General features: G+C 59.2%; 6 protein-coding genes across 6 annotated transcripts; 3 read left to right on the forward strand and 3 right to left on the reverse strand.

Moving 5' to 3' along the window:
- Positions 1-26: 26 nt before the first annotated feature.
- Positions 27-1,590, forward strand: ACO1O0_006464 (oxygenase MpaB family protein; the record flags this gene model as incomplete). The annotated part of the gene is made up of 3 exons (XM_083195855.1): positions 27-386; positions 454-1,212; positions 1,303-1,590. The coding sequence occupies 3 exons, from the start codon at positions 27-29 to the stop codon at positions 1,588-1,590; spliced, it is 1,407 nt and encodes a 468-aa protein (XP_083048871.1).
- A 505-nt stretch (positions 1,591-2,095) lies between these two features.
- ACO1O0_006465 (Calcipressin-domain-containing protein) lies at positions 2,096-2,866 on the reverse strand (the record flags this gene model as incomplete). The annotated part of the gene is made up of 1 exon (XM_083195856.1): positions 2,096-2,866. One exon carries the CDS (start codon positions 2,864-2,866, stop codon positions 2,096-2,098), a length of 771 nt encoding a protein of 256 aa, XP_083048872.1.
- Positions 2,867-5,451: 2,585 nt separating this feature from the next.
- Positions 5,452-6,986, reverse strand: MSF1 (phenylalanine--tRNA ligase; the record flags this gene model as incomplete). The annotated part of the gene is made up of 2 exons (XM_083195857.1): positions 5,452-6,712; positions 6,739-6,986. 2 exons carry the CDS (start codon positions 6,984-6,986, stop codon positions 5,452-5,454), a joined length of 1,509 nt encoding a protein of 502 aa, XP_083048873.1.
- Positions 6,987-7,467: 481 nt separating this feature from the next.
- On the forward strand, positions 7,468-8,626 carry DIC1_1 (mitochondrial carrier domain-containing protein; the record flags this gene model as incomplete). The annotated part of the gene is made up of 3 exons (XM_083195858.1): positions 7,468-7,659; positions 7,791-8,485; positions 8,557-8,626. 3 exons carry the CDS (start codon positions 7,468-7,470, stop codon positions 8,624-8,626), a joined length of 957 nt encoding a protein of 318 aa, XP_083048874.1.
- A 329-nt stretch (positions 8,627-8,955) lies between these two features.
- Positions 8,956-10,080, reverse strand: rpb3 (DNA-directed RNA polymerase II core subunit RPB3; the record flags this gene model as incomplete). The annotated part of the gene is made up of 2 exons (XM_083195859.1): positions 8,956-9,373; positions 9,440-10,080. 2 exons carry the CDS (start codon positions 10,078-10,080, stop codon positions 8,956-8,958), a joined length of 1,059 nt encoding a protein of 352 aa, XP_083048875.1.
- Positions 10,081-10,531: 451 nt separating this feature from the next.
- sof1 (rRNA-processing protein SOF1) lies at positions 10,532-11,869 on the forward strand (the record flags this gene model as incomplete). The annotated part of the gene is made up of 1 exon (XM_083195860.1): positions 10,532-11,869. The coding sequence occupies one exon, from the start codon at positions 10,532-10,534 to the stop codon at positions 11,867-11,869; it is 1,338 nt and encodes a 445-aa protein (XP_083048876.1).
- Positions 11,870-11,998: the final 129 nt, after the last annotated feature.

The raw sequence follows: 11,998 nt of genomic DNA on the forward strand, positions 1-11,998 counted from the left end.
TATTATTTGATTACACGCTTTTCAACATGGTGAAATACAACCAAGAGCCGGGCACGCCGGGCCATGTCTGGGGGTACGACTTCATGTGGACGAACATGCATCCCAAGGTCGAGGATGTCCAGACGCTGCTCTACACATACGACGACCTCGCCGTCGACGCCCTGAACCGTATCGACTCCATCTCGCCCCCGGGCCCCAAGGACGGGAGAAGGTGCCCCATGAGCCAGCGAGACCTGTACGCCCTCCTGAAGGAACACGCTTCATCGGACGAGGTGCTGGGGAAGCTTTGGAAACAGGTCACCGATATCCCCGACTGGGTGGACTGGGAGCAGATCGAGAGGGGTCAGAAGGTTGTCTACCAGTACCATGGCCAGATGCTGCTCGGGGTGAGTTCCCCCTCCGAACAAATACACAAGCCGACACCGATACACCTAGTCTAACAACTCATGACAGCTCATGTTCAACTCCCTCCTAGGCGGCATGGCAGCATGGAGGGTATGCGAGACCCTCGCCCGCACGGGCGGCTTCGGCGTCCAGGTCACGCGCCGCCGCCTGCTCGAGACGCTGCAGCACTTCCTCGAGGTGATGGAGGACGTCGACTCGCTCAAGCCCGGAGGCAAGGGCTTCGTCTCGTCGGTGCGCGTGCGCCTCCTCCACGCGACGGTCCGGCGGCGCATCATGGACCTGGCCAAGCAGCGCCCGGACTACTACAACACCAAGGAGTGGGGGGTGCCCATCAACGACCTGCACCAGATCGGCACCATCGACGCCTACTCGACGGCCCTCGTCTACATATCGCTACCACGCCAGGGCATCTATCTGACGGAGCAGCAGGCGACCGACTACCTGGCGCTGTGGCGCTGGGTCGGGTACATCATGGGCACGCCCGTGGACTGGATGGCGTCGCCCGCCCAGGCCAAGGTTATGATGGAGTCGGTCGTCATGTCCGAGATGGAGCCCTCGCGCTGCTCCCAGATCATCGCCAACAACATCCTCACCGCCGAGACCAGCTCCCCGCCCATGTACGCCTCGCGGCCCATGCTGGCCGCCTGGGCCTACCGCCTCAACGGCGACGAGCTGGCCGCTGGGCTCGCTATCGACAAGCCTAACGCCTTCTACCGCGCCCTGGCCTGGCTGCAGGGCCTGCTCCTCATCTTCATCAGCACCGCCTACCCCTGGATGCCCACAGCCCTGCAGAAGAGGAATAACAGGGTATGTCTTTGCATCTCCTCGTCCCCTTTCCCCTTATGGCGTGAAATGTGTTCAGTACCAGCTAACAACAACGTGTCCCCCCTCTCCCAGAAATTCATGGAGTACGGTTACGAGATGGTCACGAGCCAGAAGCTGGGCGGCCTCGGCCACTCGGCCAAGTTCGAGTTCCAGTACACGCCAGGCTTCGGCAAGACGACTGAGATGGGTGCCTTCAGCTCGGGCTCGTGGCAGCGCGTCGTCCTGGCTGGTGTGGGCATCGTCCTCAGCGCGCTGGCCATCGCCTTTGTCTCCGACATGTTCTACCCATGGCGGGAGCTGGTGGTGCAGCGCATGGCCATGGTGATCCCTGCGGAGCAGTTGTTGGGCAAGTTGCTGTGATGGTGATTATGTCCTTTGATACTTTCTCCCCCTTTCTCCTCCATTTTTTTTTTCATGTTTTGGATGTTAAGATTGCAATCTGAGGATACCATGACCAAGCACAGATATTAGAAGATGTCAGATGTTCATGACCTTTATGATCCTTTCGTTGAGCAGCTCAGATACAGAGCTGCAAAATAAACAAGACTATTGTACAAAGAGAGACGTCGCCCAGGGCGTCAATCATCTACTTTTTTTTAAGGGTCCTATACAAATGGCAGTAGGACGTATGCACCTGTAGTAAACCCCCAACTCGTTTCCCAACTCCTTTGATGCTAGTATGGAAATGCAAATAAAACCAGCACCTGTCTCCTAGAAGCAAGCAAAATGCGCTATCGAATTAACCTTTCCAAGACACGTCTAACGGAGACGTGTTGTCTCAATTCCCCGTTTGCCAACGCCAGCAACGCAGAGAGAAGAAAAACACCGGAGCCAGAAAGAATGGCTAGAACTTAACAGCCGCGCATCACGCATCGTTCATCAGCTCGACGGGCGGCCGGGAGGTATGCGCCAGGATGGGCTTCGAGGTGTCGATGGGGCTCATCTCTTCGGGCTCGTCGGTCATGTCCTCGACGACGACGGCGGGCATGTTGGGGCTCTTGTCGTCGGGCTGGTAGATGAGGGTGGAGCTGCGGCTGCGTGTGCGGCCACGGGCCCCCTCGCCACCGGGCGCGGCGGCCGTGGGGGACACGGGGGAGTCGAGGATGGCCGGGTCGGGCTTGTGGTTGAGCTTGGCGAGGGCGGCGGCGAGGTCGTCGGCGTGGACGAGCTTGTTGGGGGCGTCCTCGAGGCGCATCTCCCAGCCGTGGGGCGGGCTCGGGGGCGGGGAGATGAAGAAGAGCTTGCCGGCGTCGGGGAGGGCGAGATGCTCGTCGCGGGGGCGGACGGGTGTATGCTGGCCAAAGTAGATCTTGACTTGCTCGCCGAGGATGGCCTCGCCGTCCCAGATCTTGCGGACGAGGATGGCGCTGTCCTCGTCGAAGAAGGAGACGACGATGCGACGGAAGGACTTGAGGGGCGCAAATGCGTGGATGAAGGCGGATGCGGAGATGAGGTTGCGGATGGTGGCGAGATTATCCGGGGTGAAGATTTGTGTGTTGTTTAGGTTTGTGAAGAGGAGGGTGTTGGAGGGCGGCGTCGGCTGGGAGAGAGGAGGGAGGTTGGAGAGGTCGAGGGTGAGGTTGGATTTGCGCGAGGCCGAGGAGGAGGAGCGAGACGGTCTCGGTGACGGTTCCATTGTGGCGGCTGTGACTGGGGGGATATGGGATATGGGGATTGTGTGTCTTAGGACGATCGGCGGCGGCGTGGGGGACGTCGACGATGGTGATATGCGACCGTAGGTTGAGGTTCAGAGAGTCGCGTCCGATAGATGTAGAATGAAGATGTAGTTGCCCTGGATCTTTGAGGGTAGCACAGAGTTTTGACAGTATGTGGGTTTGTTGGAGGTCAAGTGAGGACGGTTGCAGAAGGTCAGAGGGTGGTAGAGGTGATGTCCTTTATCATCCATCCGGAGGGGGGGGGGAACAGTCTCCATCACAGGTGGAGCACGGAGCCATGGCTGGCGGCCCAGTGGGGGCCTGGGTGAGGTGGCTGGTGCGTGCAGCGGTGCACTGGGCCAGCTAGTGGACAGAAGGTCTCCAGGGGGGTGAGTAAAGGGGTCTTCTGGCGGCTCTAGCCGCTTCAAGCAGGGGCTGTGCAGTGCAGCCTCTGTGCCAGTGGTGCTTCGTACAACTGTTAGTCGGCGTTCTGTTGCGGGCTCTCCAGCACCCAGCTCCCTGCGCCCAGTTTTACCAGCCCTGGAGCCCTCCAGCTAGAAGTGGCCGGACATCGCCACCCACCACCTAACTAGGTATTACGAGTATTACGCACAGGGCCAGCTGTCGGCATTGGCGAACCTGGTGGAAGAGACCAGACGCAGCCGGCCAGGCCGTCCATTCGACCAAGCGCTGTTTCTAGTTGGCATGCGCAGGGCCTATCGTGGCATACTAGCTACATACCTAGGTATGTAAAAATCTCTTCCGTGGCTATGCATACCAAGTATTTTGTTGAGGCCAGCTTATTGTTAATACCATCTCGGACTAAAGCACCGTAGACGGCACGGTATACGACAGAGCTGGGGGCCCATCGACGCAGGGCATGATCATCGCCATCAAACGCTGCTGGCCAAGCCTCTTGACGCACAATGCCCGTGAGGTTTGTCTCGGGCTACGCTCGATCGATTCCTGCCTTCAGAATCTGCCATTCCACCACCCAAGCCTCATGGATTGTGTGTCCCATGCTACGCCAGCGGCTTGGTCCCGGGCGCAGCAGGCGGATGATTGCTCGTGGGGCCAACTATTTACTGTAGGTACTACCTGGTAATACTAGTAGTAGGTACAGCTGTATAGGTGTCCATCATCTTCCAGCCCATCGTCAAGGTTTGAACCGTTGCGCGTCTCCAGAGTCATGTGCCAATCCCATCCGAGTCATCAAACTATTGTCTACGTCGTACGTACTCATACGTAGTAGGCTGAGCCACTGGCCAGACCAGAACAAGCCGCAATCTACGGTATCGTAACTAGGTGCCAGCAACAAAGCCGCCCTGACAGAGCCCTGGCAGAGCCTCCCGAGGACCCCTGGCGGCGATTGCGTCAATTCAGTGAGGGCTGCCCTGTTTCCGCACATCGAGCATCATCGAGCCATTCATCTCCCTGGAATCCTTCGGCCCATCGCTCACCCGCGCGACAACAAGCCCGCGACACCTAGCCAGTCGTATTATTCGCTCCTTCTGCTCGTCTTCAGACTGTTGGTCCCTGGGGACCTGACCACCTGATCTGCAACACGCACATGCAGCCGCCGCCGTCATTGTCCCGCTCCTAGCGACGACTCTATTCGCTGTTGCAGCGACTCCGTGACTTGAAAGGATTCCACTCTATCGATAGCCTGTATGTACTTTATCTTCGGACCCATTGCAGTATGGCGGGTGACAGCGTCAAATGGTCACCGCCTAGACGCTATGACAGGACCACGAGTGTCTTTGACGATCCCTTTGTTGTAGATATTACTTGTGTGGGATTGCAGTTTCTGGGATCTGTAGCTCGCCTATTTCCCTCCCACTAGCCACGAAGCCATACGAGTTACTCTCATCTTATGCTCCTGGTAGCTGTTAATTGTCTTATCCATTCTGGCACTACTTTGCTTCCCCAGTCCCCCACTCTCGGGCTTGGCATTGGTGTGTGGAGGCGAACCCTCAGTGGCTGTGTAAATATCACGTTGAACCTTCTCCAAGCAACAGTGGCATCATCGGTTGCCTCCTTCTCCTCCTCGTCCTTCCCAGGGGTGCGTGCTTGATTCATGTCCCTGGTTTGGCAACATGGCCTCGCTTGTCGAACAAGGAACCACTGCAACCATGGTGCGATTTGCCATGGGCCAAGTTTTGCGGACTCAAACCTGTCTTCACGTCCAACAAGTGCCACGATACATGTAGGTTAGCCTTAACACTGATAGCCTTGAATATGTTGACACCAAGGCGAGACACATCGCCACAAAATATATGCATTAGATATCACTCTAAACTCCGTGCTCCCGTCTCCCCAAGCCTCTTCATTGGTACAGGTGATGGTACATGTTATATAGGTATGTGGGTGGGTGTGGAAAGGTGCCGCACCGGAAGCTTCCAAAACAGCTCGGTCCGCATGGAGCAGCCCATTCAACGTGATCATCGCTGCGAGTGCCCAACTACATCTATGATGGTCCGTCCGGACATCTCGGACTCCGTGAGGCAGTGCTGGAAGCTCAACCCCTCCTTCAGAGCTGCCGAAACCCTTCACCCCAACGGGTCACTCACCGCAGCTCGACCCCGAGCTCCTTGGTCACCGACGACCTCACATCCTCGTGGAGCTGATTGGCCTCGGCGCTCGTCATGGTGCGGTCCCAGCTGCGGTACACGATGCGGTAGGCCCTGCTCTCGCGGCCCGTCTTGGGGTGCGTGAAGGAGTCGAACATCTTGACCTCCTCCACCGTGTCGCCGCCGATGCCACGCACAATCTCCATGAAGTCGTTCTCATGGAAGGTCCGGTCCTTGGGCAGCCAGAACGACAGGTCGCGTGGCGAGGGCGGGTACTTGGAGAAAGGCACGAAGCGGCTCAGCGTGTCCAGGTTGTCTGAGACGCCCGTGAACTGGGACAGGAACCGCTCGTCCTGGGACCAGAAGAGCCGGATATCGGGGATCTTGAAGAGCAGCATGGCAATACGGTCGATGCCGATGCCGAAAGCCCACCCCAGCTTGTTGGGCACCCCCGCGTTGATGTACAGATCCTGCTTGACCACGCCACATCCGAGGACCTCGAGCCAGTCTCCAGCGTAGTACACCTCGAGCTCCCAGGAGGGGCTGGTGAAGGGGAAGTAGGCCTCCACCCAGCGCATCTGCAGCGGCTCGTCCACAAAGTCAGGGTCGGCCTTGAGAGCGGCCGCCTTAGCCCTCGAGAAGATGTCCACCACCATGGCCTCCAGCGACCTCTTCAGATGCAGACCAATGGCCTCGGACTCGGCCGCAGAGTGGTGAGTCTCCTGCAGGGGGTTCCTCTCGGGGTGGAAGGAAGGGTTGGGGTCGTCGACCTTGACCCCGTGCTTAGGAAGGCTCTCGATGTCTCTCAGTACTGCCGCTGCCACGTCTCCGTTGGGGACCTTGGTGCGGTCCCATGATCGCGCGCCCTCCATCTGATGGAAGACAGGGTAGTGGCTGCTGTCAATGGCATCTCTGCGGTAGACATCGGCCGCGACGGTGTACCCCTCGCTCGCGTCTGCTCGGAAGGTGTCGGCCTGGTGGGCACTCGTGTGCGTCCGCAGAAGCGTGGTCTCATTGATGTAGTAGGTGTCGGAGCGAGCTCGGCCGGGGTGGTCTAGAGGGAAGCCTAGGGAGTCGAAGTTTTGGCTAGTCGTGACGACAGGGCTGAAGTCGTTATGAGACTTGTACGTCGGGCCGGGAAAGCTGGCCTCGATGATCTGGCGGGTGATGGAGACGGGGTGGTCTTTCTGGAGGTGTAACCGCCTCGAGGCCGCATTGAGGACGTTGGAGGGAACGTTGAACCACTTGCTGTCGGTACTGTAGGTTGATCCTTGTACTGTCACCGAGGACGGGGTCCCAGCCGGGTCTTTGGGGGCTGTTTGGGGAGCTGCTTGGGGAGCTGCTTGGGCTGCTGTGTGACATTGAAGTTAGGAACCGACTCCCACCAGCCGTCCTGGAAGTTCAGATGCAACCAACCTGATGAAAATGCCCGTACTGCGTACAGCAGCCGCAGCCGCAGGCAGCTCTGGGACATGCGGGGAGCTCCCCTCATCCCCCCAATCCCCCTCGTCAAGCCCAGCAGACTCCTCATGGCCCCAGATTGGACCCTCATGATGAACCAGGCGAATATGCGGGGCAATGGCGGTTCATATCATCGGATTGCCGAAGGAAAGAGGTGTGCCAATGGCCTGCGCAGCCCCTTCGGCGGCGGGAGAGGTCGCTTGTTCGGTGATTCTCGGTAGGGCCGTGATGGAGGTTGCAAGAAAAAAAGGGCGAGGCTCCATTCTGGAGTCCGCGGACGGAGACGCGAATCGGCGACTGGGGTGTGAGGCCGAAAGTACTGGGGCAGCTGCGGGTGACACCCCATGACGCCCCCACCCCCTGCCGAACAATGGGCGACAAAATTCCTTGAATTCCCTTCGCTCCGATTGCTCCTCCGAGATTCTTCGTCTTCACCACGGCTCTTATTAAGTACGAGTATCCAACAACCCCCAGCAAGCTTGGCCGTCCAGGACCCCAAGCCTTGCATGGAGCGTCAGTGTTTTCAACTCGACTCCAGGTAGCCCGGCAAGATGAGTGCGCCGGACGCCTCGCCCAAGGCCGCTGTCAACGCCGCCTCCAACGCCGCCGTCATGGCCGACAAGAAGGATGACAGGCATAAGAAGAGCCACATCCGCTATCCCTTCTGGTTTGGCGGCAGCGCGAGCAGCATGGCCGCCTGCGTCACCCACCCTCTCGATCTTGGTATGTTTGTCATGTCTCGGGTCCATTGGCCCTTGCTTCACTGGTACCTTATGCTAACGCGGCTCTAGTCAAGGTATGATGCCCATGAGAACCGAGCGAGAAGCTACCATACCGAGCGAGCCCCCATATCTGACACGGAAACTCCATCTAGGTCCGATTACAAACGCGCACCGGCGATGCACCCAAGAACATGAGCGGCACCTTTGTGCGCATCCTCAAGTCCGACGGCGTCCTGGGCCTGTACAGCGGCCTGTCGGCGTCGCTGCTGCGCCAGCTGACCTACTCGACCGTGCGCTTCGGCATCTACGAGGAGATGAAGTCGCGCTCCAGCAGCGAGGACCCGTCGCTTCCCAAACTCATCGCTATGGCTACAAGCTCGGGCTTCATCGGCGGCATCGCGGGCAACTTTGCCGACGTCCTCAACGTGCGCATGCAGCACGACGCCTCGCTGCCCCCCGACCAGCGCCGCAACTACCGCCACGCTGTCGACGGCATGGTTCGCATGGCCCGTGAGGAGGGCCTCACGAGCTGGTTCCGAGGCTGGCTGCCCAACAGCAGCCGCGCCGCCGTCATGACGGCCAGTCAGCTGGCCAGCTACGACGTCTTCAAGCGCGCTCTGCTCGACTACACGCCCCTCGAGGACAACCTGACGACGCACTTCTCCGCCTCCTTCCTGGCCGGCCTGGTCGCTGCCACGGTCACCAGCCCCATCGACGTCATCAAGACCCGCGTCATGTCGTCGAGCCACAACCACGGCGTGATGCACACCATTGGCGACATCTACCGCGCCGAGGGCATCGGCTGGATGTTCAAGGGCTGGGTCCCTAGCTTCCTGCGCCTTGGACCGTGAGTAATCCCTCTGTCCCTCTGCTGGGCCCCTCTCCCTTTTATGCAAACCCCCGGCTGACTTCCCTTAGACACACGATATGCACCTTTGTCTTCTTGGAGATGCACCGCAACACATATAGAAAGATCAAGGACCTATAGAGCGATCACGGCATGCAGCGTGGGCATGTATCTGAATAATTGCATCCGGCGTTTGGGATTTTTATACCGCTATAGATTGGATTCTGCGCAGATAGGACGGACGCCCAGGGCATATGACAGTGAACTTAGAAGCTAACAGCTGGATTGTGAAGGGGGGGAAAATAGACGCGTATTACACGATTATTTATAGTCTTTGCGCCAGATCCCATTGGATCCATCTCCGTGCTATGCTTTTCTTGTTAATATACACAGTAGATTGTGAAAGACCAGAGAGTCATGAAAGAGCACGGGATCTGGATTGCGCCACCAAACCAACAACGCCAACTTTCTCATTGCCACGATGACTGCCCGTAAGACGTCCCATATGGCGGCACACCTCCACCGTACGCCGTCTGCCCGCCCTGTCCGTACGCTGTCATACCGCCACCGTAGGCTGTGTTATTACCACCATAGGGCGTCGTGTAGCCCTGGTCCTGCCAGGGTGTGGTCCCACCGTCGATATTCATGTCTGGGCTGCGGGGGCCGTCAAACTCGGCCTCGTCGCCGCCGTACTTTCGGGGATCGAGCCCCTTGAGAAGCGCACCAATCTTCTCCTGCAGGGTGCGGATGCCCTGCTGGACGATCTGGTCCGGCTCCATGCTCCCCGAGGTCTCAACCTCGAAGTAGAATCGGCTGGGCTTGGCATCGTAATCGAACGGCTCTCCTTCCTGCGGGGGGTCCTCCCACTCGGCGTACTTGCTCTTCGGCCTAGATAACCCGTCAGCAACACACACACACGCGGATGGAATACTCGCCCCGCCAGCTACAACTCACCATTCCTTGTCCGGGTCTGTGTCGTTCTCGTACCACATGTCGGTGTGGTGCAGCTTGTTGTGCGGGTCGTACTCAAAGCCCACGGCCGACGTGGGCATCCACTTGGCATGCTCCTTCGCGATGCCCTTCTTGGCGATACACGTGAGTCGCAGCTCCTGGTCCCTCCTCAGCTTGGCAATCAGGCAGCCCAGGCCGTCCGGGTCGGTGATGACGGGTTTGCCCACGGAGCTAGAGTGGCGGCCGTCCGTCACCAGGTCGCTCGCGTACACCTTCATGATCTCGTCGGACTGGCACTTGGCGTTGAGGGTCAGGGTGACGCTGCACTGCTCGCAGTACTGCTCGCAGTCGCAGTCGCGCGAGTAGTTGAGGTCGGCGACGTTCTTGGAGTCGAGGGGGATGAGGCCCAGGCGATGGGCGATGAACTCGTCGGCCAGCACCGACGTGTTGACCTCGATCTCGACCAGATCGATGGCGATGGTGGGCACCTCGGCTTGGATGACGCGGCGTATCGAGTTGGCGAAGGAGAGGTTCGTCCTCGAGAGCTCGAAGTCGACGTGTGTCTGGTCGGCCGCGGAGATCTTGACCTGGGGCTGCTCCGAGTCCCCGTCCATGGCCATCGGGTCATAGTCCATGCCGTCCATGCTGGCGACGCGCAAACGTTGCGCCGCTCACAAGGGTGTAGCTGTCGACGGGCACTATGCGCGGGTAGTATTGCCGTTTACTCTCGGTTTTCGGGCTGGGGGCGCAGTTTGTGGAATGGGAAGTGGTCACGGGAGGTTGGTGGGGGAGGCGGTTGATGTTGAGCAAGAAGAATGCAGCTCTCCAAACTTCAGAAATCGCCCTTGCGCTACGGTGCTGCGCGTGCCATTGTCGTTGCATTGCATTGGTGCACTTGGCGGATCATTACTAACCCCGGAAGCGGAAGGCTTATCGGCACAGACCCTCAACCGCCGATAAGCAAAAAAATTCCCCGCCATCAAGGTCCCAACACCAAAAGCTTCGCTCCCAGAACGAAGTCTAATTCTCACAAACTTGCCAAGGGTTTTCCGGCTGCATTTCTTGCCTCGGGAGTCTCGAACTATTGGCGCAAACATGAAGATCAAGGCGCTCACCCGCTCGGTGTCTGAGCACCAACCTCCGGGCTCGAATGCTTCGAAGCAGCCCCGGAACCTCGACTCAGCACTGCACCCTTTCGAAAGAGCACGAGAATACCAGAGAGCCCTCACTGCGGTCAAGCTGGAGCGCATGCACGCAGCCCCCTTTGTTGGACAGCTGGGACGTGGTCATGTCGACGGTGTCTACTCGCTAGCCAAGGACCCCAACTCCCTGGAGCGCGTCGCGAGCGGCAGCGGTGACGGTGTGGTCAAGGTCTGGGACGTCGCCCAGAAGGACGAGATCTGGCATACCACAGCGCACGAGAACATTGTCAAGGGGATGGAGTGGACGAGGGACCAGAAACTCCTGACGTGCGCGGCCGACAGGACCATCAAGCTGTTCGACCCCTACAACACACGCAGCGAGGCGAGGCCCATCTCGTCGTGGCTGGGATCCAACGCCTTTACCAGCCTGTCGCACCACCGCTCCAAGAACGCATTCGCCGCCGCCTCCAACGTCGTCGCCATCTACGACCTCGAGAGGCACTCGGCGGCTCCTGAGGTGCTCAAGTGGCCCACGGCCGTCGATGCCATCACCAACGTGGCCTTCAACTACGTCGAGACATCGGTTCTGGCGTCGTGCTCCAGCGACCGCTCCCTCGTCATGTACGACCTCCGCACGTCCACGCCCGTCACCAAGACGGTCCTCACCTTTGCCAGCAACCGCATCGCCTGGTCGCCCATGGAAGCCTTCAATTTTGCCTGCGCGTCCGAGGACCACAACATCTACCTCTTTGACATGCGCAAGATGGACCGCGCCCTCAACGTGCTCAAGGACCACGTCGCCGCCGTCATGGATGTCGAGTACTCGCCCACGGGCGAGGAGCTCGTGTCGGCCTCGTGGGACCGCACCGTGCGCCTGTGGGACCGCAACTACGGCCACTCGCGCGACATCTACCACACCAAGCGCATGCAGCGCGTCATGGCCGCCCGCTGGACCCCGGACGCCAAGTACATACTGTCGGGCTCCGACGACGGCAACATCCGCATCTGGCGCGCCAACGCCAACGCCCGCGAGGGCATCAAGTCGGCCCGCCAGCGCCAGGCCCTCGAGTACAACGAGACGCTCACCCAGCGCTACGCCCACATGCCCGAGATTCGCCGCATCAAGCGCCACAGGCACATCCCCAAGGTCCTCAAGAAGGCCGCCGAGATCAAGGGCCAGGAGATCAAGTCCATCAAGCGCCGCGAGGAGAACGAGCGGAGACACTCCAAGAAGCAGTTCGAGCGCCGGAAGCCCGAGCGCGAGAAGATGGTGCTGGCCAGGGAGAAGTAGATGGTCTGACTGGAGGGATAATCTTGGGGCCCCGTGTGTTTTCGCATGGCGTGGCGTTTGGTACATTGTCTGGGCTTTTAAAAGGTCTTGGGAGATATATGGGAGTCAGTATTTTTCTGACCTATTCAC

The sequence above is a fragment of the Amphichorda felina genome (genome assembly GCF_050947745.1).
Source record: "Amphichorda felina strain 45539 chromosome Unknown scaffold_6, whole genome shotgun sequence".
Classification (NCBI taxonomy): domain Eukaryota; kingdom Fungi; phylum Ascomycota; class Sordariomycetes; order Hypocreales; family Bionectriaceae; genus Amphichorda; species Amphichorda felina.